The 23,964-nt window shown below is 34.3% G+C and overlaps 1 protein-coding gene across 1 annotated transcript in view; it reads right to left on the bottom strand.

The window, feature by feature from the left end:
• PIK3CA (phosphatidylinositol-4,5-bisphosphate 3-kinase catalytic subunit alpha) overlaps positions 1 to 23,964 on the bottom strand; it is a 107,269-nt gene that overhangs the window by 6,161 nt on the left and 77,144 nt on the right. The window contains exons 7-20 of the mRNA XM_082624637.1: positions 20,264 to 20,369; positions 19,633 to 19,785; positions 19,402 to 19,536; positions 13,653 to 13,777; positions 12,675 to 12,756; positions 11,679 to 11,843; positions 11,358 to 11,461; positions 9,791 to 9,962; positions 7,486 to 7,592; positions 6,848 to 6,969; positions 5,936 to 6,014; positions 1,988 to 2,158; positions 1,259 to 1,376; positions 730 to 881 (exon numbers count right to left, since the gene is read on the bottom strand). Of these exons, the coding sequence (XP_082480763.1) occupies positions 730 to 881; positions 1,259 to 1,376; positions 1,988 to 2,158; positions 5,936 to 6,014; positions 6,848 to 6,969; positions 7,486 to 7,592; positions 9,791 to 9,962; positions 11,358 to 11,461; positions 11,679 to 11,843; positions 12,675 to 12,756; positions 13,653 to 13,777; positions 19,402 to 19,536; positions 19,633 to 19,785; positions 20,264 to 20,369 (1,791 nt within the window). The remainder of the gene's footprint in view (positions 1 to 729; positions 882 to 1,258; positions 1,377 to 1,987; positions 2,159 to 5,935; positions 6,015 to 6,847; positions 6,970 to 7,485; positions 7,593 to 9,790; positions 9,963 to 11,357; positions 11,462 to 11,678; positions 11,844 to 12,674; positions 12,757 to 13,652; positions 13,778 to 19,401; positions 19,537 to 19,632; positions 19,786 to 20,263; positions 20,370 to 23,964) is intronic.

Here is a 23,964-nt window from a genome sequence, read left to right on the forward strand (position 1 = left end):
TTAGAGAGGCCTTCTTGGACAAAACTATAAAATACAGCATTCTTCTCCCTACTCCTCTTACCAACACTTTCTAGTCCCTTTACCTGACACCAGAATGTGAACTCTGTGAATCCATAAGCACTTTGTTTACTGCTCTATCATCAGCCCCTAAAAGAATGCCTGGCACATTAGCAATTTAATAAGGATTTAGTAAATGTATGAACTGGTCCATACTAAAGCCTCTAGGGATTAGGTTAGGACCAGGACTGAGTTATAGATAAAAGAGAATTTTATAAAAGGTTTTTAAAAGTACTTAAAGGTTTAAGATAGACTAATGATACCCCATATGGTGGTTAAGAAAAATTATGAATAAACATGGTATTAATGGTTGACTGCATTCCTCAGATTGTATGACTAAAAAGTGTTGTTTGAAGCACTATACATGATTTGTTAATAAAGAGAAGGTGGAATCCAATTTTTAAACGGCAGTGAACAAAAACTTTTAATGTACTGTGAAGTTTAAGGATCACTTTCTTTTTAGGCTTTAACTAACTCAATAAATTAAACTGGTTTTTCTTTCCATTTCCTTCATAGCATTATACAATAAATAAATAAAAATAAACATTAAAATATCCAGTTTATGCTACAATGTTAATAAAACATTTATTTTTAAATTGCTTGAAAAATATCGATTGTTTTGGTAGAGCAGCAAGAATTCTTTATTTTGTGCTTTTGATTTCTTGAACTTACCTCTCAAATTCTCTTGTCTTTGTGCATTCTTGGGCTCCTTTACTAATCACTATTAAAAAATCTTGTGTCAAAACAAATGGCACACGCTCTCGTTTATAACCAAATTTTTTCTTCTTGTGATCCAAAAAGTGTCCAAAATCTATATGAAACAGCTTTCAAAAATAAGAAATTATGTTATAGTTTGACAAATGCAGAAACATAATGTCCTGAATTAGTAAATTTAAGAATGTCGAGGGACTTCCCTGGTGGTCCAGTGGCTAAGACTCCGTGCTCCTAATGCAGGGGACTCGGGTTTGATCCCTGGTCAAGGAACTAGATCCCACATGCCACAACTAAAAGATCTCTCATGCTGCAACTAAAGATCCTGCATGCCACAACTAAGGATCCCACATGCCACAACGGAAGATCCCACATGCCGCAACGAAGATCCCGCATGCCACAACTAAGACCCAGTGCAGCCAAATAAATAAGTAAAAAAATAAATATTAAAAAAAAGAATGTTGACACATTTAAAAGAGGAAGCTATTACTTGTCCATCATCTTTAACCATGATGTTACTATTGTGACGATCTCCAATTCCCAAAATGAAGGTAGCAACACAATATCCAGCACATGATCGTGTAAACAGGTCGATGGCTGCATCATATCTACAAAGAAGAAATAAACACCTTGGAGTTAGTATGGAAATACAGAATGATCCAGTCCAAACTGGGAAAAGATGGTCAAAGTCTTTTAGTAAAGTCTGTATTAAAACAATGAAAACCATCACTGACATTAGGGGGAGGGAGTAATTATGTTTGAAGATCTGAGGAACTTTGGGATTCTCAAGTGTTCAAAGGTTTCTAAGAAAATTTCTAGATATTCTCTGACCAAAGCATAATTCTTATTATAGTGAAAAAATACTTATGTCATTAACATAAATTTTTTCTAATCATTTTAACAATGAATTAGGAGTAAAATTTTTAATTTTTATTAATTTAACCTTAACTTTTAAAAAAAGAATAAGCATTAAGAAAAACACATTTTAGATTCTTAAGGTGAATGTACAGGATTTCACCAAATTATAAGCAATTCTGATCACTTAAACTCAATAATCTCAAATATTTCAAAGGTTGAACATATCTTTTTCCAAAGTAAATACAGTTTGTTATTTTTTTCTTTTCTGGTCTAACTCAAAGAAATATACACAACCATCAAAAATCTTGTCTATCAGATACAAACTTCTACTAGCATAAAAAGAAAAGAATAATAAACTCACATTTCTCCCTTGTTCTTGTCTTTGAGCCACTGATGTAGTGTGTGGCTGTTGAACTGCAGGGCACCTTTCAGGCCTCCTTTACACTGAATTTGCATAATAGTGTGAGAATTTCTCACCACCTCAATAAGTCCCACACAGTCACCAATGGACAGACAACCATAAGGTAACATTCTGAAAAAGGAACAAGACTGCAGTTAAATGATGGGATTTTAAAACAGCAAATATTTTATCTTTTTTTTAATGTGAAGATCTAATCAGTTTTATTAGGAGATTCATGAATCGAGCATCATTCCATCTAGCAACCTGAAGGGCACTCCCTAAAATAGCAAGTATTTTAATAGGCTAATACAGGAATATTCTATTTGCAAATTTTTCATGCATGACCTTTACTCCTTTAACCTAGTTTTACTTTTCTTTTATTACAACATGACAAACATTCCTAGAAAAATCATCAAATTATCTGCCATCATTTATTATAACCTCCAACTGTGAAAGCATTTAATTGTACATGAGAAAAGCATGAAGAAAATTATTGTGGCAATTCAAAGTTTATAAACATTTATGACTTTAAAAATAATGGGTGAATTTATATTTTATTTATTTATTTATTTATTGCAGTATGCGGGCCTCTCCCGTTGCGGAGCACAGGCTCCGGACGCGCAGGCCCAGTGGCCATGGCCCACGGGCCCAGCCTCTCCGCGGCACGTGGGATCCTCCCAGACCGGGGCACGAACCCGTGTCCCCCGCATCGGCAGGCGGACTCTCAACCACTGCGCCACCAGGGAAGCCCAATGGGTGAATTTAAAGATGTTTAACTGACATCTAAACAATACCTTAGGGTAGCAGTTCTCAAGTTTTTGGTTTCAGGACTCCTTTAAACTCTTAAAAATTATCAAGGATACCAAAGAGCTTTTATTTATGTGGGTTAGATCTATTGACATTAGAAATTAAAATGGAGAAAATTAAAATATTTATTAATTCATTTAAAGTAATATTTATACTCATTTATATAAAAAATACTATCTTTTACAAAACAAAAACCCTAAAAACAAACAAACAAAAAACTTAGAAGAGTGACACTGTTTCCCATTTTTTCAAACTTCTTTAATGTCTGGCTTAATAGTATGGAGCTGGCTTCTCATGAATGCTTTTGTATCCAATCTAATGCAATGTTTTGACTGAAGCATATGAAGAAAATCTGGCCTCGCACAGGTATGTATTTGGAAAAGGGAGTAATAGCCTTTTCAGATAATTGTACATATTTTTCTTTCCTACTGTTCCAAAACTTGACAAGAGATAGTTTCTTAAGTTGCAGTGTGGAATGTGAAACCAAAACAGTAAACTTTTCATACTCTGTTACATGAAGACCCATTTGTTTATCTTGCCTCGGAATGGAATTTCTACCCATATATGACTTTATAATATCCTATATTGGTCATTTGGAAGATATTAGTTCACTGAGTTATGGAGATCTTCCAAATGTTGATCTCCTTTTCATTATACCAACTAAAAAAAATCACAATTGGGGCTTCCCTGGTGGTGCACTGGTTGGGAGTCTGCCTGCCAATGCAGGGGACACAGGTTTGAGCCCTGGTCCGGGAAGATCCCACATGCCGCTGAGCAACTGGGCCTGTGCGCCACAACTACTGAGCCTGCGCTCTGGAGCCCGCAAGCCACAACTACTGAGCCCACATGCCACAACTACTGAAGCTCACGCACCTAGAGCCAGTGCTCCGCAACAAGAGAAGCCACCGCAATGAGAAGGCCATGCATCGAAATGAAGAGTAGACCCCGTTCTCAGCAACTAGAGAAAGCCCGTGCGCAGCAACAAAGACCCAATGCAGCCAAAAATTAAATAAATGAATAAAAAATAAATTTAAAAAAATCACAATTGTTAACATTATCACTGATCTCATCAGAAAAGTCTTTAATTTTGGGGAAGCTCATAGCAGTAGATACAAGCTTTTCAAAATTCTAATTTTTACTTGAAAGCTTAAATTTGATTTTTGACAACAAATACTGTCAGTTGTTCTCCCTGAAGAGTCTCATATTGTTCATTTTCAAGAAAATATCTACCAAATATCCATGTCTGAATAATCATAGCTTGTCTGTTAGTTATTCTTTAAGTAAAAATGATGTTCCATGATAAAAGCAGTTAGTTTAGCCCACAACTCAAATAACCCACCAATGCTTTTTCCTTGATACAACCATACTTTGGTGTGCAGTCGAAGTGCTTTATGGGTATTTCCCATTCGTCACATGTAATATTAAAAAGGACATGTAGTCAAGGGTAGAGATGTGAGGATTTAAAGAGACAATGAAAAAAAAGGACCTAATACGCCCATTGGCACATAAGTACTGAAGTATGCTTTTTCTTGCTCTCCTGTTCTCATATGCTACTGTCCGTTCTTTCCACCTTTCCTTTACTTCCTAAATTCCTAAAAGAGTAACAGTCTAAACTCATTTTTATTTTCTCACGTAATTCCTTGTAGCTTAATTTCTATCACTCTACTGACTCAACTCTTCTTAAAGCTAACCATGAATCATCAAATCCAAGGCCTTTTTCATAGTCCTTATGCTCTTAAACTCCTGAAGCACCTGATACTGTAAACTGTTTGTGAATCTCTCCCCTTTTCTGGGTTCTGTGAATCACTTACTCTGGTCTTCCTACACTTTTGACCATTTTCCTTGTGGAATCTTTTCTTCTATCTGCTCTGGTAAATAAAGGAATTTCTTAAGGTGGTACTCCTGAGCATTTTCTCTTAATTTTATTACTGTTGAACATGCTCATAGTTTAAAGTGTTACACAGTCCTACAGGCTTATTATTAAAAAAATTAAACTTTAGATAAAATTTTAATTTAAATTTACTTAAGTTAAAAAACGTAACAACTTTCCAAAGATACAACTTACTTTCCAATGATCTAGCTCGTTTAACTTTAGATGGTTTTTTGCATAGCCACTAATTTACAATTAAATATTGTAATTACCAGAGTTACAGACAAAAGTACTTTTGAAGAGGGTGGGCTTTGCCTGAATAACTCTGAATTTGCAAAGGGACAAGTAAGAGAAGGATAAAATATTAGATACAAAAATGACTAGGAGAAGATGTGGCAGGACAGAAAACTTGGAGATGATGCTGATAACTGGGAAGGTTGGGCAGAAACCAACAAAATGGCAAAAACTTTAAGATTAGTTGCTTTCATAAATTTTGCTGAAAAACTGACTCAAGATTAGAGAATTTATAAAGTTTTAGAATTAGAAAACTTATATAATGAAAGAAACCTTCTTTTAAACTCTTTAACTTCTGAATGAAAAATGGGGCCTTTTGTGTCACTTGTCTCCTATGTCCTGTTCCTAAATACAGTTGGCCCTCTATAACTGAGGGTTCTGGATACTCGGATTCAACCAACTGCAGATGGAAAATATTTGGGGGAAAAAGTCCAGAAAGTTCCAAAAAGCAAAACTTGGATTTGCTGTGCACTGGCAACTATTTACATAGCCTTTACATTGCACTACGTATTATAAGTAACCTAGAGATGACAAAGTATACAGAAGGATGTGCATAGCTTATATGCAAATACTATGCCATTTTATATAAGGGACTTGAGCATCCATGGACTCTGGTATTGGCGGGGGTCCTGGAACCAATCCCCTGCAGATACCAAGGGAAGATTGCTAGTGACCAGTTGCAGAGTCTTTATCAGCTTATTGGAGATAGCTCTTCTTACCTAGCTGAATCTCATTAGCTATTCTAAGCCAAGGAAGAAGAGGACAAATAGAAAGTACCACAGTGTAATCAACTAGTGTTAATTATTACTCCATACATTTATTTATAGATATATGCCTCTATACTGTTTATAATTAATATATTTTACAATTAAAATTTACTAATGGTTTACTTTTCCAGGATAACTTTCAGCATACATGTTGTCTTATTGGTTACCTACCGAAGATCAAGACCTTGATTTTGCCAGATATTTTCCATAATGCGAATAATTTGAAGTGTTAGCATATCTTGCCGTAAATCTGAAATTCAAAGAATATGTATACCAACACTTAATGCCACAAGCACAAATTTGAGTATCACATCATCACAATGTTTTCAAACAGAAAATATACAGAACTCTGTTTGCTCTTCAAAATAATCTGTAAGGAAGCAATAATCTTAGTCTTTAACCCATTTCTAAAGTATCTGCATAAACACATCTGTATAACAATGTAGGATAAGGTGGCATGTATTTCACAAAAAAATTAAATTAAAATATTTGAATTACTTATTTTTCTGAATCCTTAAACTTGAACATGTTTATATTAAAATATTTGGATTAACAGAATTCAGTGCTGAAAGGTCATTTCCTAATGAAAACCCATCAATGATACATTTGTTTAGTATATAAAAATGTATTCCCCCACACCCTGTTCTCCAAATAAATTAGGACCTTCTTTTATGATTCCTTAGCAGACTACACTTTTCCTTTGTACCAGGGTTGTAATTCTGTTTTTGTAGTTATTTGTTTAATGTCTCTTTTCCCTGCTAGACTGTAAACTCTGTAAGAGGGCAGGGATTCTGTTTTGTGTATTCTTACAACTTCAGGGCCTAGCATGTCAAGTATTTATGGAGTGAATGGACACACAGCTGAACAAAATGATTTTCAGGCCTTCTGATTCTAAACCTAGTACTTCTTTCCTTTTCAATAATTGTAAATACATATTCTAAAGGTTAAGACATTTGCTTAATATTATATATTTTACCACATGCATATTCCTTAAATGGCTTTATCTTCATGGTTCATAAATATCCTGTGTATAAAAATATAACTAAATTCATGCATCATAAGTCCATTAATATTCTTCCTTACCATCCCCATTTTTAAAGATGATCTCATTGTTCTGAAAGAGTAATTCTGACATGATGTCTGGGTTCTCCCAATTCAACCACAGTGGTCTTTTTGCAGAGGACATAATTCGACACTCTTCAAGCCTTTAAAATAGTTGAAAAATTTACTAGGCACCTTAGCTTTGTTATTCCTTGTAGCCTCAATTTATTTTAAAATATATATACTATACAGCTTTTTGAAGTGTTATAACAATTTTAAACTTTCTCCTCAGTTTTATTTATTAATTAATTTCTGAGGTAGTATAAAGAAAAACTACATATTAAGCTTAAAAATTTCTTATAAATGGAATATGAATTTTCCACAAATATAGGAACATCTCATTTGTTTTACAGATATTACATTCCATTTCTTATCCAATGATACCAGAAATTCTGGCCATAAAAAGTTTTAAATTCTATTATTAAAGTAGTAAAAACTCATTCTGAATAAATGCAGGTCTGAACTTAAGAAAATTTTACTACTCTTATTTTGCAGGGTAGGAAAAAGGGAGAGACAAGCATATATTATTAAACACAATGACATTTTGACTTTTTCAAGATTTTCTCCAGAGAAAGTACTTGTTTAAATGTATCAATAAAACTTCCAATAAAGTACCTTACCTGAGATTTCCCAGCTGATGAGCAGGGTTGAGAGGCGATAGAAAGCCCTGTAGAGCATCCATGAAATCTGGTCGCCGCATTTGCTCAACCAAAAATTTCATCTGTACCTGATAAATGAGCATAATCATGGTTAGAAGTTGATTTGATAAAGGTAAAACTAATTGCTAATCTCTTTTATACACTGGAACCTCATTGTTGTGTAGTCTTTTAATCCATATCCTGGATTGGCTGCATTCTAATTAGAAGGGTTTCTCTAACACAGAGCTGCACAACTCAGACAGAGAGGTGAGAGTGACAGTACTGTGTACCTTCCTGTGAGAAAAGCTCTGCATGCTGACAGAGGCAGTGTTCTGGCTCTAGAGCAGGGCTTGGTCAACTATGGCTTGTAAGTCAGTTGCCAGTTTTTGTAAGTCAAATTGCCTTGGAATATAGTCATGCCCATTCACTTATATATTGGTGCTTTCACACTAGAATAGCAGAGCTTGAGTAGTTACAACAAACTGCATGGCCTACCAAGTCTAAAATATTTACAATCTAGCTTTTTAAGAAAAAGTTTGCTGACCTTTGTTCTAGAGGAAAAACTGTGGAGACATCACGTTAGCTTAATAACCTTACTTCTAAGCTTTTCAGAAAACACCACATTCTCTGTTCAATAAAAAAGGTCTAGTGAGTCTAAAAGAAATTGTTGGGAAAAGTCTCATACTATACTCAAGGTTCTAGTACATAAGTGGAAAGAAACATCCTTTTTTAATCACTTTTTTAATCCACTGTATCACAGCCAATCTGTGATATGAAAACTTCACTTTAGAAGAAATGCTTATATTTACAAATTTAACTAATATCTAATTTCTTTTTTCTTACCTTAGTTACAATATAATAAATTTTATTATTTCAAAGCAGTCTAATTTCTTCTTGCTCACAATTCCAGCAGCAGAAACAATACAATTACTTTCTAATAACCTGTATTTGAACTTACATACCACAATTTCAATAAAATCAACTCAGTCACATACTGTATGACATTTAGATTAATACAGTAACTTTCTTTTAAAGTTGTTTTTTTCTTCAAGCAACATTAATGAAAACGTTGAAAAAATTTATTCAGTACTACTAATTTACATTGTCTGTCCTTTGGGGACTCACTAATAAACTGGGATTTTCATTTTTCATTTCACTAGAGGTGAGGAATGATCTCACTTTTTACTGTAGGGTGTGTTGGACTGAATAAAGGATAAGGAGTAGGAAAAGGTCATGAAAACCTTTACATTTCATATTCCTCAGGTACACTAAGCAAGACTGCAGGTGACTCAAGTGTGTGATATATTTACTGTGTGACTAAGAGTCCATTTTAAACTTAGAAATATAGAAACTAATTTCTTTCCACTCATTTTCAGGGTCATTACTAAAAAAAAAGAAATGACACAGAGTAAGGAAAAATCATTTTTAAGACTTAGGGCTGGGACTTCCCTGGTAGCGCAGTGGTTAAGAATCTGCCTGCCAATGCAAGGGACACGGGTTTGAGCCCTGGTCCGGAAAGATCCCACATGCCGCGGTGCAACTAAGCCCATGCACCACAACTACTGAGCCTGCACTCTAGAGCTCGCGAGCCACAACTACTGAGCCTGTGTGCCTAGAGCCCATGCTCCGCAACAAGAGAAGCCACTGCAATGAGAAGCCCACATACCACAACAAAGACCACAACAAAGAGTAGCCCCTGCTCGCCGCAACTAGAGAAAGCCCGTGCGCAGCAACGAAGACCCAACACAGCCAAAAAAAAAGACTTAGGGCTAAACAACAAGGTCCTAATGTATAGCACGGGAACTATATTCAATATCCTGTGATAAACCATAATGGAAAAGAATATAAAAAAAGAATGTATATATGTATATAACTGAGTCACTTTGCTATACAGCAGAGATTAGCACAATATTGTAAATCAACTATACTTCAATAAAAAAATTTTTAAAAAAGACTTAGGGCTATATAAAAGAGAAAGGAAGGGAAAGAGGAGGGAACTAACATTTACTGGGCACCTCCCATGTTCTAGGGACTATGAGAGGTGCTTTGCATATCTTGTATGATTTAATTCTCACATCAACCCTATGAGGAAAGTATTATTCCCATTTTACAGATGAGGAAAATGAATCTCAAGAGACTAAATAATGTGTCTAACATTACATTGCTTGGATCCAAATCTTAATCTGCCTAATTCTAAGGCCCGTGATCTGCATATATACTGAGCTCTCAAATAACCCTGCCCCACTGCAATGAAGGAGTATGAAAAAAAAACTGAAGAGTCACATACCTTTTGTGTTTCATCCTTCTTCTCTTGTTTGAGAATGTCAGTTAAGTTAATGAGCTTTTCCATAGCCTCAACCTGCCTATTCAGGTGCTTCAAATACATCCCACATGCACGGCAATAGGACTCCAAAAGCAGGCCAAACCTCTGACTAACTGTTTTATTGTGCATCTCAGATCTAAAAGGTCAGTGGGAGAGGGAGAGAGAGAGAGAAGGAGGGAGGGAGGGAGGGAGGGAGAGAGAGAGAGAGAGAGATTTAAATGAGTATACACATAACCTTTTTTAAGAAACCCATTTTCTAAATTCAAAAAATGTTATAATCATGTAACTAATACTAACTAATACAATCATACTAACGAATGATAGGTTTTAAATCATATAAAACCTATCATTTAGAAGCAAAACAATTAAGAGTTTCAGGTAGTTCCTGGAAATATAAATTTAAAAAAAACTAGATTTTAGGTTTATTTCAACTTCTTTTCATTTACTAATCTTAGCACAAAATACATAAACATGAAAAAAGGAAATTAGGCACAAAAATAATACAATGAATAGAGAGGGAGTGAAGAGCTCAGTGAACACTATTTGACTCTTCTGGCATACATGTCCCTTTTCTGTACTGTGTCTGAATTTAAGTTATTCTTAAATTTATTTTATTTATTTATTTTTGGCTGCATTGGGTCTTTGTTGCTGTGCATGGGCTTTCTCTAGTTGTGGAGAGCGGGGGGCTACTCTTCATTGCAGTAGGCATGCTTCTCATTGCGGTGGCTTCTCTGTTGCAGAGCACGGGCTCTAGATACGTGGGTTTCAGTAGTTGTGGCACGAGGGCTCAGTAGTTGTGGCTCTCGGGCTCTAGAGCACAGGCTCAATAGTTGTGGCACACGGCTTAGTTGCTCCATGGCATGTGGGATCTTCCCAGAGCAGGGATCGAACCCGTGTCCCCTGCATTGGCAGGCGGATTCTTAATCACTGCACCACCAGGGAAGTCCCTGAATTTAAGTTATTTTAAACTTAGTTTCTAGATTCCATTTTAAATTTATTTTAACATTTAAAAAATCATGTTAATTACAAATCTGTTTCTAAATTTATAAAAAAGTGCATGGTTTATGACCTCTAACTTTGTGTATTAGATATAGCATATTCTGCAAAATATTTTTTATTCTTAATTAGCTTATTTTCTAGGAAGAAACTTGGGATTTTGTCATTATTGTTCTGAATTCCAAGGCAAGATTTTTTGGGGGTGGGGGGATATCTTAATCCACACATATAGTGAAATCAATTGCAACATTAATCTGGACCTAGCAAATTTTACTTTGCTTAAAGTAGAATCAAAATCTTTAAAAATATTTCAGCTCTCATTCTTGTATAAAATTTAGTTTTAATTTTACTGCTTACTTAATGTTAAAGAGAAAAGGCTGAGGGAAGTTCATCACTGGTACAATATACTTTCAGTATGGAAAACTCTTCTAGACAAACAAAAACAACAGTATATAAGTAATACATATTTATACATCAACTGAGAATACAAGTAATATATATATAAAGAATTAAATGGGAAAATAATTTGACTTACTTTAAATGCCAAAAGAAAAAGTGCCCAATCCTTTGATTAGTCAATGCTTTTTTGAGTAAAAACCTCACAAGTAGGTTATCCAAATACTGTTCATATTTTAGGACCTATGTGATTAAAAACAAACAAACAAACAAAAATAAAAACAACTCTACATCAATCAAGGTCAGTTTCTGCATGGTTGGATTTAAAGAAAAAATTTTTAGGAAGAAAATAGATACTACTGGTAATAAAACTGACTTTTAAAAATGCATAAAACCATCTAATACAGTAGGTGTTGGAAGGTGCATGGATTTAGAATAAAACATTATTTTTCTATTTTACCTGTACTAGCTGAATTAGGTACTGAGAAAGTTTGTCATCTGTTAAGTATTTTTCTAAGCATCGAACAGCAAAACCTCGAACCATAGGATCTGGGTAATTGCAGTCCAGAAGCTCCATAGCCTGTTCAGGTTTGATTGGAGGCCAATCTTTTACCAAGCAGTACATCTGTGTATGAGTGAGATAATAGATCATATTTAAAAACCAAAGATAGTTGTGAATGAACCCTCTTAAGACACTGTCTTAATTTCTTATTTTAAAATTAGATAAAAGTTCCCCTTATGAATTCAGTGCTTAAAATGTTTAGTTCTAATTAATTTTATCAGTGGAAGTTATGTAAACAGTATTTTTCTCTACTATACAGATCTTCCTCGACTTACAATGGGCTTATGTGTTGATAAGCCTACCATAAGTTGAAAATATCTCAAGTCAAAAATGCACTTAATACACATAATCTACTGAACATCATAGCTTAGCCTAGACTACCTTAAACATGCTCAAAACACTTACTTTAGCCCACAGCTGGGCAACAGCATTTAACACAAAGCCAATTTTATAATAAAGTGTCGAATATCCATGCAATTTGTTGAACACTGTACTGACAGTGAAAAGGAGAATGGCTGTATGGGTACAGAATAGTTGTAAGGATACTGGTTGTTTACCCTCACAATCATCCGACTGACTGGGAGCTGTGGCTCACTACTGCTGCCCAGTATCAGGAGAGACTATTTTACCACATATTGCTAGCCTGAGAAAAGATCAAAATTCGAAATTTGAAGTGTAGTTTCTACTGAATGCATCTCACTTTCTCACCATTGTAAAGTAATAATATCTTAAGCTGAATCATGGTAAGTCGAGGACCATCTGTATTATCATTATTAATTTAAAACATAGTCTATTTCATTTCTTATACTTATGCAGACTTTCTGAGAAAAAACAATTTGAATGACATACCAAATTTGTGCAACAGTTATTCAGTAATCTCAAACATGCATTTACCTGAGCTACTTCATCTCTAGAATTCCATTTAACAGACAGAAGCAATTTGGGTAGAATTTCAGGGATAGTTACACAATAGTGTCTGTGTGGAAAAGACAAAACAAAACAAAAAAAACATTCTTACATATTATTCAAAGGGCCTAGATGTCTAAATTTGTGACTATGCAATCTTTAAGAAGTTCCAAACACTTTTAAAACTTCTTACCATTACTAGCCTTCTTTAAAATCAAAACAAACCTGTGTTTAACACTATAGCTGCACATATATGTACATAGATACAGTTATAATGGCATGGAAGACTAAAGGAAAATCCAAATGGAGGACAGGTACTTAGGGAAAATTATGAATTTATGTTATAACACTATATAGCTCCTATTATTCATCTACTTATTCGGCATGAACCATGAGAAGAGTTACCACTTCTACTGTGGTCACTGGACAAAATTTATGTTTAAATGAACTTTCTGCAGAAATGCACTGCAACTGCCTTATTTAAATAAACCAGGGTACACTTACCAAGTTGCAGGATAATTTCTTCAGAAGTGAAAATAAGGCATTACAGTATTACTTTAAGGAAGTGTAAGAAAAAATGAAAAATGGAAGGAACTCCTAAAAATGAAAATATCTAGACCAATTAAATCACAACTAAACTGATCTAAAACTACGGATTTTTTTTTTTTTTGGATTTTAAATTTTATTTGAAAACAAACCAAAAAACCAAATCCTAAAAAATGTCATGTTAAGGATTCAGAATTTTAAAAAAGCCTTCAATCTGCATGGTTATTACCAATGCAGCATGATTTTCTAGAAATACTGATCGATACCCACAGTTCAAAAAAGGATCATGTTTGTAATTAAAAATCATGTAAATTATGCTTTATTTACTCTAATAGGTAATGGCAGAAGCATGGCAAGATCAGCCAAAGTCAGTTCTTTCTTCTGAAATAGAAGGAACAGAGACTGTATCTTAACACTTACCTGTGGCTCCACAGAAAATCTTTCTCTTGCTCAGTGATTTCAGATAGAGGATCTCGTGTACAAATTGCTCTGAGCTGTTCTTTATCATTTTCTCTTAATTCATTGTCTCTAGCTAGTCTGTTACTCTGTAAAATAAAGTAATATCTTATATAATTTTCTTTGCCATACCTCCCCACCCCCCGACTCATGAGTGATCTGCAAAAAAAGAAAATTAATTTTCAATAAACTTTACATTGCTTATTAACTGTTAAAAAAGTTTATTCTCATTGTAAGACTTTATTTTCAGGGATGGGGAGAACAAACTTAAGACAGTTACTTGTGGAACAAATCCAGTAATTTACTTGGTTAACATTACCACCAATCAAAGAACAGTTAAGTGGCAAAATCAGTCAGGGATAAGGCTAGATTTGGATACTAGGGGGTGGTAGTGAACAATTTACTTCTCTTCCTGATGAGGACCCTCCCTAGTATCCTATTAACTAATCTGCTAATGTTTCTGGAATAAGAGAGAAAATTAAAAAGTAAAATAATAAAATAAAAATATAAATTCTTTCATAATCCTTCCCTGAAAATATCCTTATAATCACTTGCAAGGCTTTCTAATTTTAAAAGTAAAAATAAGGGAAAAAAGGAGAAAAAAAAACATCCACATTAAAACACTGCACATTGAATGTTTGGAAACGAAAAAGAAAATACCATAACTTTTGGTGTAATTCCAAGATTCCAAGTAATGTATTTATTCCCTTTAAATACAAATGTATTAACCGCATAGTGAATAATTATGAACGCATATTAATGTATCATGCAAAACACACACCCCTTAGGATGAGTTACACATATTCCTATTGGCTAAAAATGAAAGCAGACATCCATGCTACTTGGTTTTTATACATTTAAATATTGTTAATTTATCCAACAGCATAAAGAAATATTACTGGCACATATTCACTCAACAAATCTTTATTAATACATGTACTGTGTACCTTGTCCTGTTCTTACTGTTGGGCTCAGAAAATAGTAAAACACCCTGTATTAACAGAGCCTCTATTACAGTGGGAAATTAAATGAACAAATAAAAATACTGGAGTAGATATAGATAAGATACTCTGGGTGCTGTGACAGAGAAGGACTGAGTGGCTACTTTAGACTGGGTGTTCAGGAATGACCTTTGAGAAGGTAATATTAATTTGTTATCCAAATGACAAGAAAGAACCATCCACACTAAGACCAGGTAAAGACTACTGCAGATGAAGGAAACAGTGAAAGTGCCCCAAGGAAAGAATGAGTTTGGTGTGAAGGAGGAACAGGAAGAAGACCAGGGCGTCTGAAGTCCAACAGATGAGGGAGAGGAGTGACAGGAGTCATGTTCAGAGCATGTAAAATTTGCAGGTCAGGGTAAAAGGTCTGGATTTTACTTTTAGCGAAGCTATTTAAAGGATGAATACTATTACTTGATTTACCTTTTATAAATATTATTCTGGTTGCTTTGGGGAAAGCAGGAGACCAGTTAGGAGGCTACTGCAATAGTCCAGGTAAGAGAATACTTAACCCTCAACTCATCAGAAAAAGTAGTCATTAAAACTTATCATCTGGGTTCCAATGGACTCTTAGTTCTTTTACTTACTTATTTTTCTTTATATTTTTAATACAAAATAATTTAAAGAAGAATAAAGTGATGGTGAAAAACAATTTTATTAGACATCTTAATAAGAATATAAACACAGTAAAACCAAATTTATAATCCAAAACGGGCAACATACGTTGAATGCAACAAACTTGCTCATCAACTGTCATGTGTGAGCCTGAATATATCCATCTTGTGAATACTGATTCCAGATTTCAAATACATATCTAATAAGTTCTAGTTTATCATTACTTCTGGTTTTTCTTCTCACACTTGCATTGTCAAAATACTTTTGGAAACTTTGATGACTCATAATTTTATTGAAGAAAGGACAACCATCTTCTTTGCTTCATAACTGCAAAACATTTCTATTTTTTATACTTAAAGATATCAATCAGAATAATGAATCCAAGGATTTAAATTTCTACATCACCTTTTTCCTTCCAGTCATTTTTATACATAACTGGCTGCAGCTATCTACTTACTAAGTAAATTCCGATGCACAACATCATAAAAGATGGAAAGAATACTGCAAAAGATGAGGTGTGGGCTGGGTTCTTGTTAAGAAATACTGTGTGCAGACCTACTAGAGAATGGACTTGAGGATATGGGGAGGGGGAAGGGTAAGCTGTGACAAAGCAAAAGAGAGGCATGGACATATATACACTACCAAACGTAAGGTAGATAGCTAGTGGGAAGCAGCCGAATAGCACAGGGAGATCAGCTCGGTGCTTTGTGACCGCCTGGAGGGGTGGGATAGGGAGGGAGACACAAAAGGGAGGGGATATGGGAACATATGTATATGTATAACTGATTAAATTTGTTATAAAGCAGAAACTAACACACCATTGTTAAGAAATTATACTCCAATAAAGATGTAAAAAAAAAAGAATAAAACGGAAATGTTTTGTATCTTAAAATAAATAAATAAATAAAATTAAAAAAAAAAACCCAAAAAGAAATACTGTGTGATAAAGTCATTCCTGCAGAATGACTAACTGATGTTAGTCATTTTTTGTCCTTGGAGATATACTGTTCACTCATCGTTTCCTGAGTTTGAGAAAAATTCATCTAGGATATTGTCATCTGATATTTCACTTACATGATCAATTTTAACATCATCATTCAAGCCTGGAATAGTGGTTCTCAACTGGGGTGATTCTGTCCCTTCTAAGAGGAACCTTTGATACTGTTTGGACACATTTTTGATCATCACAGCTTGTGGTGGTGGTGGTGCTGGCATCTAGAGGGTGGAGGCCAGGGATGCTGCTAAACATCCTGTAATGCACACAACAGCCCCTACAACAAAGGAGTTTTTGGCCCCAAATGTCAGCAATGTCAAGGCTGAGAAACTTTGCTTTTAAGTGCTATTATCTGTCTCTTTGTATTCATACTCTGATTTGCTAATAATTGTGAAATATTTTCCTCTGTCAATATTCTTCTCTTTGGCATTATCAGTGGAAAGGGAAAAATTCCGAATTATTAACAGTGTTCAATTAAAGCCTAAAAAATAACAGCAACAAAACACTACAAAGATGGTGTTTGCAGACTTCTTTATATATCTGGAAAGATGATGCAAAACACTGGGTTATGCAATGAGAAGACTGAAGGATGATGTAATAGTGATGATTTATCTCACTACTGTATCATCCTTCTAGGTTATTTTATCCTTTTATATTTTTATATGATTTTAGTCTTTTTTAAGAATAGTTGGAATTAATGAATAATGATGAAATAGTAAAATGTTTTAAGATATAGGAAAACTAAAATCCTGTTATTGTTTCTAAGAGTTATAAAAGTTTTCAATAGGTCCAAAGGTAACTGAAAAATAGTCAGTTTTATTCTATTATAAAAATAAACAGGGACTTCCCTGGTGGTGCAGTGGTTATGAATCTTCCTGCCAATGCAGGGGACACGGGTTTGAGCCCTGGTCCGGGAAGATCCCACATGCCATGGAGCAACTAAGCCTGTGCGCCACAACTACTGAGCCCGCGTGCCACATCTACTGAAGCCCACGTGCCTAGAGCCCGTGCTCCACAAGAGAAGCCACTACAATGAGAAGCCCACACACCACAACGAAGAGTAGCCCCCGTTCACTGCAACTAGAGAAAGCCAGCATGCAGCAACAAAGACCCAACGCAGCCTAAATATAAATAAAGTTAAAAAAAAAAGGATAAGGGTTCCAATTTCTCCACATCCTCACCAACACTTGTTATTTAAAAAAAAAAGTTTTTCTTTTTTATTTTTGAAATAAAAAAAATTCTTCTAAGGAAGAAAAAGTCATAAAATATCAATCCTTACAGAGTTAGAACTGCTCAAAAAGGAAACTCAAAAGCTAAAATTGGCTCCAACAAGCCCTGATGGCAAACTGAGTTCAATGGCTGAATGTATGAATAAAATAGGAAATAAATGAGTTTCCAAGTATGTGACTTGACTCTTGTAATGCAGTTAGTTTAAAGGTATAACTAGTTGGATAGGGTTATGGACATTTTATGGAAATGCTCATCAGTATTTTACCCCCAATTTCAAAAGTAAGGAATTCCTGTCTAGTTAGAATGGTTAAGAGTAAAAGACTTAATACTAATTAAACAGTGACACTGGATAACTTATTTGAACTCCTTAAGCCTTTTCCTTACTGGTAAAATATGAATTATAATAGCACCTACCCTCACAGAGACTGCTTTTAAGATTAAATGAGGTAATACGTGAAAAGTAATTGGTATAGCATTTGGTATATGGTAAGCACTTAATAAATGTTAGGTATATTCAAATAATTAAACTTACAGAGTAGGGTTTTTCAAGAAAGAGAATCCCTTTTTAATGTCAAAAAAGCTAATTGTTCCTTCAGTAAATGACAGAATTCAGTAATGATTTTAAATTAATTTCTCCTTAACAAAATATCTTCTACATAGTTCTGAAAGTACACAGGCAGGAAGATTATTATTACTATTATTATTATTCTATTTACAAAAGGGATTGGTAAACTCCTTACTGAGAATACAACTAATAAAGTTAAACTAATAAAGTTCCTAAGCATAGGATTCCAGGCTACCCCAGGGTGCTACTATTACTGTTACTGGGGGTAGGCCTATCTCAGGACCCACATTCACTGAATGGTCTATCTATAACCTTCAATTAGGCCAGAGAAAATGGTGATAAATTAGAAAACTGGGGAAAGAGACAGCAAAGAACAAAAGTACCCTCTTCTCTCAGTACTGACACTTTTGCCCTTGAGAAATAAGAGAGAGTTTATGATCTTATTTATTTTTTTAACATCTTTATTGGAGAAGCATTGATTTACAATGGTGTGTTAGTTTCTGCTGTATAACAAAGTGAATCATCTATACATAAACATATATCCCCATATCTCCTCCCTCTTGTGTCTCCCTCCCACCCTCCCTATCCCACCCCTCTAGGTGGACACAAAGCACCGAGGACAGTTTATGATCTTTGAACGCAGTTATACTGCGGTTCAAAAGTTACAGCCAAGATCAGACAAATAGATCAATATTTAAACTCCATTTTACATATATTCTTTTCTAGCATGTCTGGACTATACTGGTATGTTATTTCCTCTGCTCCCTTGCTCAACTAACAACATACTTATACCTTGATTTCAAGTTCAAGGTTATTATCCCAGAGAGGTCTTTCCTGAACCCAAAATACATTAGCCTTTCTCCCCAAAACCCTATGTTAGTCATTCTATTGTTTAGTCATCTAAACACACTATTGTTTCCTTCATGGCACTCACCATGATTTATGATCTTATATTTCTGCTTTTACCAGTTTCAGGCCTATTTTCACCATTAGACTGTATAATCAGTGGAGGTCTCTTTAGGTCACAACTTTATTACCTGGTACCTATCGTATAATAAATATATACATATAGTCATTATTCAATAAATATTTGTTAAATGAGGCAGGCTAAACTAAGAAAAGGCAGAGCTGCAGTAAAAATATTAGCATACAGAATTTTATTTTATTGCAATACTGTTCTAGAGCCTGAAGTATCTATGCCAGTATGACTAAAACACATGAAACCTTCTCTATACAAAGAGTAACAGTATGTAGCCAAAAGCACTGATTATGACTGATACTTAAGGAAGACTCAGTGATTTGCCTTACCAGTCCTGCATGGGAATAACTAAATCCTGCTTCTCGGGATACAGACCAATTGGCATGCTCTTCAATCACTGACATATCTGGAAACTTAACCACACTGCTGAACCAGTCAAACTCCAACTCTAAACATGGAGTTTCCTAAGAGATGGAATAAAAGTTATTATACATATTACACTTGACTATCACACACACAGAAAAGAAAAAAAATCTAATTTATGATAATAAAAAGCTTACTTTATTTGGATTTGATCCAGTAACACCAATAGGGTTCAGCAAATCTTCTAGTCCATGAGGTACTGGCCAAAGATTCAAAGCCATTTTTCCAGATACTAGAGTATCTGTGTAATCAAACAAGTTTATATTTCCCCAGGCCAATGGACAGTGTTCCTTAAAAAAACAGAAAAATGTTCACTACTCTGTAGATTAAATTATAAAACGCATTTCAAAATATTGATACTCTTCTTTCCCAGAAAGGAGAAATCAACAACTGTCTTTTTCATGGTATCTATAACAAGTCATATTAGTTTTTTCAAAGTATAGTTTCTTTCCTTTTTCCCATTTGAAATTACATGTATTTTTAAATTATAAATAGGAAATATGAACCAAAGCAAGCAAGACAGATATTTGTATGTAGTCACTCTGCAAGTTTAAAAATTTTATCAGTATGAACTCAGGACATATTCATCATAAAATAAATTCTGGAAGCTCTACCAAGCTATTCTTCTTTAAATAAATATATTATTTTAAAATGCTTATTAATTTTTTTAAAAAAGAAAAAATAATATCCATTCCTTGAAAAAATTCAATCAGCAGTATAATTAGGAGTTTTCAGAGGTTAATGATTGTTCCTTTTGAAATACTTTACCTCTTTAGCACCCTTTCGGCCTTTAACAGAACAAATAGAAAGGCAAAGTCGAGCAGCACGAGGAAGATCAGGAATGTATATATCGTAATTCAGCCATTCATTCCACCTATGAAAAATTAAGGAAAAAATAATTTACCAAGAAAGACTTTATCTAGAGTATATAAATGACTCCTACAAATCATCAAGAAAAAGATAAATCAAATGAAAACCAAGCCAGAGATTGACTGGAATAAAGAGTTCACAAGGTCATATTTAAATGGCTAATACACATGAAAAAGTAGCCAATATCAGGACTTCCCTGGTGGTCCAGCGGTAAAGAATATGCCTTACAATGCAGGGGATGTGGGTTTGAACCCTGGTCAGGGAACTAGGATCCCACATGCCGCAGGGCAACTAAGCCTGCACGCCACAACTAGAGAAGAGAAGACCCTCACGACATGACTAGAGAGAAGCCTGTGTGCTACAACTAAGACCTGACACAGCCAAAAATAAATAAATAAATAAATAAATAAATCTTTTTAAAAAAGAAAGTAGTCAATATCATGTCATTCAAAAAATGCAAAATAAAAGATATCACTATAAAAGAGAATGGCTGAAACTATAAAGACTGATGATACCAAGGGGTGGTAAAGGAGGTGCAGTAACAGGAAATCTCATACATGCTAGGGGAGGTGTAATTTGTACAACCAATTTGGAAAGCATAATCTATTAAAACTGAACCATGACTCAGCTCCATCTCTAGGTATAAAACCACAGAAATGTATGCATTTTTGCACAGAATATTAATACAATTATTTACAGTATCCCCAAACTTCAAAAAATTCAAATGACCAACAGTAGAATAAATGGTAGTATATTCATATAATGGCACACTATATATCAACAGAAATGAACACCAGTTATTTACAATATGGATGAAATCTTACAAACATAATATTGAGTGTAAGAAGCTAGACACAAAAGAATATCTACCCCTTCAGTCCATTTATATAAAATTCAGGAACAACCAAAACTAACCAATAGTGTTAGAAATCAAGATAGTAGTTATCTTTGGGGAGGAGAGAAGATGAATGGACTGGGAAGTAGTATGAGGAGGGATTTCTGGAATGCTGGTAAATGTTCTAATTCTTTTTTTTTTGCGGTACGCGGGCCTCTCACTGTTGTGGCCTCTCCCGTTGCGGAGCACAGGCTCCGGACGCGCAGGCTCAGCAGCCATGGCTCACGGGCCTAGCCGCTCCGCGGCATGTGGGATCTTCCCGGACGGGGGCACGAACCTGTGTCCCCTGCATCAGCAGGCGGACTCTTAACCACTGCGCCACCAGGGAAGCCCAGGTTCTAATTCTTGACCAGCACAGTGGCTATACAGGTATTCACCTTGTGATAATTCACTGAACTGTGCAATTATGCTTTATGCATTTGTGCTATATTTCAGTAAAAATAAAAAACAAATTAGCTTATAGAAGAGGCAAAGAGAAAAGGAAAACTAAATAAGATAAAATTAGATTTCCTATTATGATTAAAATTATATTTAATTACTTTTATATATGATGTAGTTTCATCCAGAGGAGCCCGTAAATTTAAATAAGTCAGTATGTAAATAAAGGATACGTAAGGAGAAAGTATGTAAATTTTAGAGCAATTAACTACTTCACAAGAGGTAATAAAACTTGACATTCATAATAAGGAAAGCATAAGAAGCTACTACAACAAGTGATGATAAAAATTATTCAGATTTTTATGATAAATTCCCTTCAATTTACTGGATGTTACATGCGAAATTATGTCTATATTTGGTAAACATACTGGTAAAGAGCCAAGTATAATAAGTAGTCGTTTTTTTTTTTTTAATTAAAAAACATTATAGTAATGGCTAAAAGCTTGGACTCAGAAGTCAGACTACCTGGAGTAAAATCTTGTTTCTACTATTTTACTATATGTGTAACCCTCGCTTTGTTTTTTCATGTGTGAAATGGGACTAATAATAGTACCTACTCTCAGAGAGTTGTTTTGAATATTAAATGAGATAACATAAGTAAAGCACTTAGAACAGTAACTGGTCCATATTAAAAGCTCAAGTGCTAGATATTAACTTTGAAAACTTTTCAAATGGCTTCTTTATAATTCTGTTCTGTTTTCTGATTATAAATAAAACAAGACTTAATTAACAAAACTATAAGAATTCTATTTTTAATTAGTCAGACTAAGTTATAAAACCATCAGTAAAATAAATTCTATTTATTCTAGTATCTTTGCTTGAGTGTGGGCAAAGATAAAAAGCAATATATTGTCCTTTTATACAGAGAAGACTTACATTTAAAATGGGGGAACTTAGCTAGAAGGAAATCGAAAAGGAAAGGAGACAACAAGTGCAGGGAAAAGAAATACTGTGAGATTTGGTAAGTCCACAGTAATTCAAGAAAAATTAGAAGATGTATCTCAAATGTACCTAGTACTTTTTACTACTCTGAAATTTTTAGAATTGCTCATAATTAGTGAGAAATTTTCTACACACTTTCTAAGAGAACTGTGTCTTATTAATGTAGTTCAGTATTATGCTAGCCGAATAAAGAATGTTCCTTTCACACACACACCCCACCCATACCCAATTAAGTTCTTTATTTTGGCAATGGTTTTATATATATATTCCAAATTGATTTTGACACTGGGAGATAACTGGTAACATTTATAAGGAAATCATAAAGTATCTAATTTATTTAGCATATAGAAGGAACAGATTTAGAACAATCACTTAATCTCAGTAAGAATTTTTAAGATTCTATCTTTCTAATAACTTCATACACTTTTACCTGTGATCTTTTTTGTAAATGCAGAAAAGTTTTAAAATTTACTTAAATCTTTATACTACTACCACAGGGATTTTACCTTACAGATATTCTTAAAGGAAAGACAATAAAATATAAGTCCTTTATGAATAGCTACTTTAAGATATTAAAATTTTGACAGTTTAATCTTATATTATTAAATAAATTTAACTTTTACTTTTCTAAAGTCTGTTTATTCTTGGTACTTGAAAGAACTAGGATAAATCTATCCAACATTATTTTGGGGTCTTTGCTTGGGGCTTGTTCAATTCCTTAGATTGTTGGTTTTATAGTTTTCACCAAATTTGGAAAATTTTGGCTATAATTTCCTCAAATATTGTTTTTCTGCTCCTTGCACACCACCCACCTAACCTGTGACAGATATGCTGTGTGAGTGGGAAATAAACATTTGTTGTTCTCACAAAAAATTCAGAAGATTCTGGTATGGTCTGTTGCCACCGCATAACTTCTAACCCGAATGATGTATTGATACTTTCTGACCTATGATGGTTCAGGCAGGGAGGGGAACTATTTCCCTTCTTCCTGGTAGAGAAGGCTACCATCTCTTTGAACTTTACGTAGGCTCTCTCACCTCTATCAATTTAATTACAACACCATAACTTTTTCTTGACTCTCCTAGAACTCAGTCTGAATTGATTATGAAATTTATCTCTGGAAGATCCACTAGTTAGCTCTATTGCTAGTCTAAAAAGTCCATCTTTAACATTTAGTTCCAATTTGAGTTCTCTTAAAATATTACTATTAATTTCAGGAATAAACTTTTATCCCCAAATGATTCTATACAGAGAAGCAAAGAAATGACAGGATGTCAATTTGTTGAATTATACTACCTTTTATTTCTTCATTTTATCTAGGCAG

This window comes from Mesoplodon mirus (genome assembly GCF_964341445.2).
Source record: "Mesoplodon mirus genome assembly, chromosome: 6".
Classification (NCBI taxonomy): domain Eukaryota; kingdom Metazoa; phylum Chordata; class Mammalia; order Artiodactyla; family Ziphiidae; genus Mesoplodon; species Mesoplodon mirus.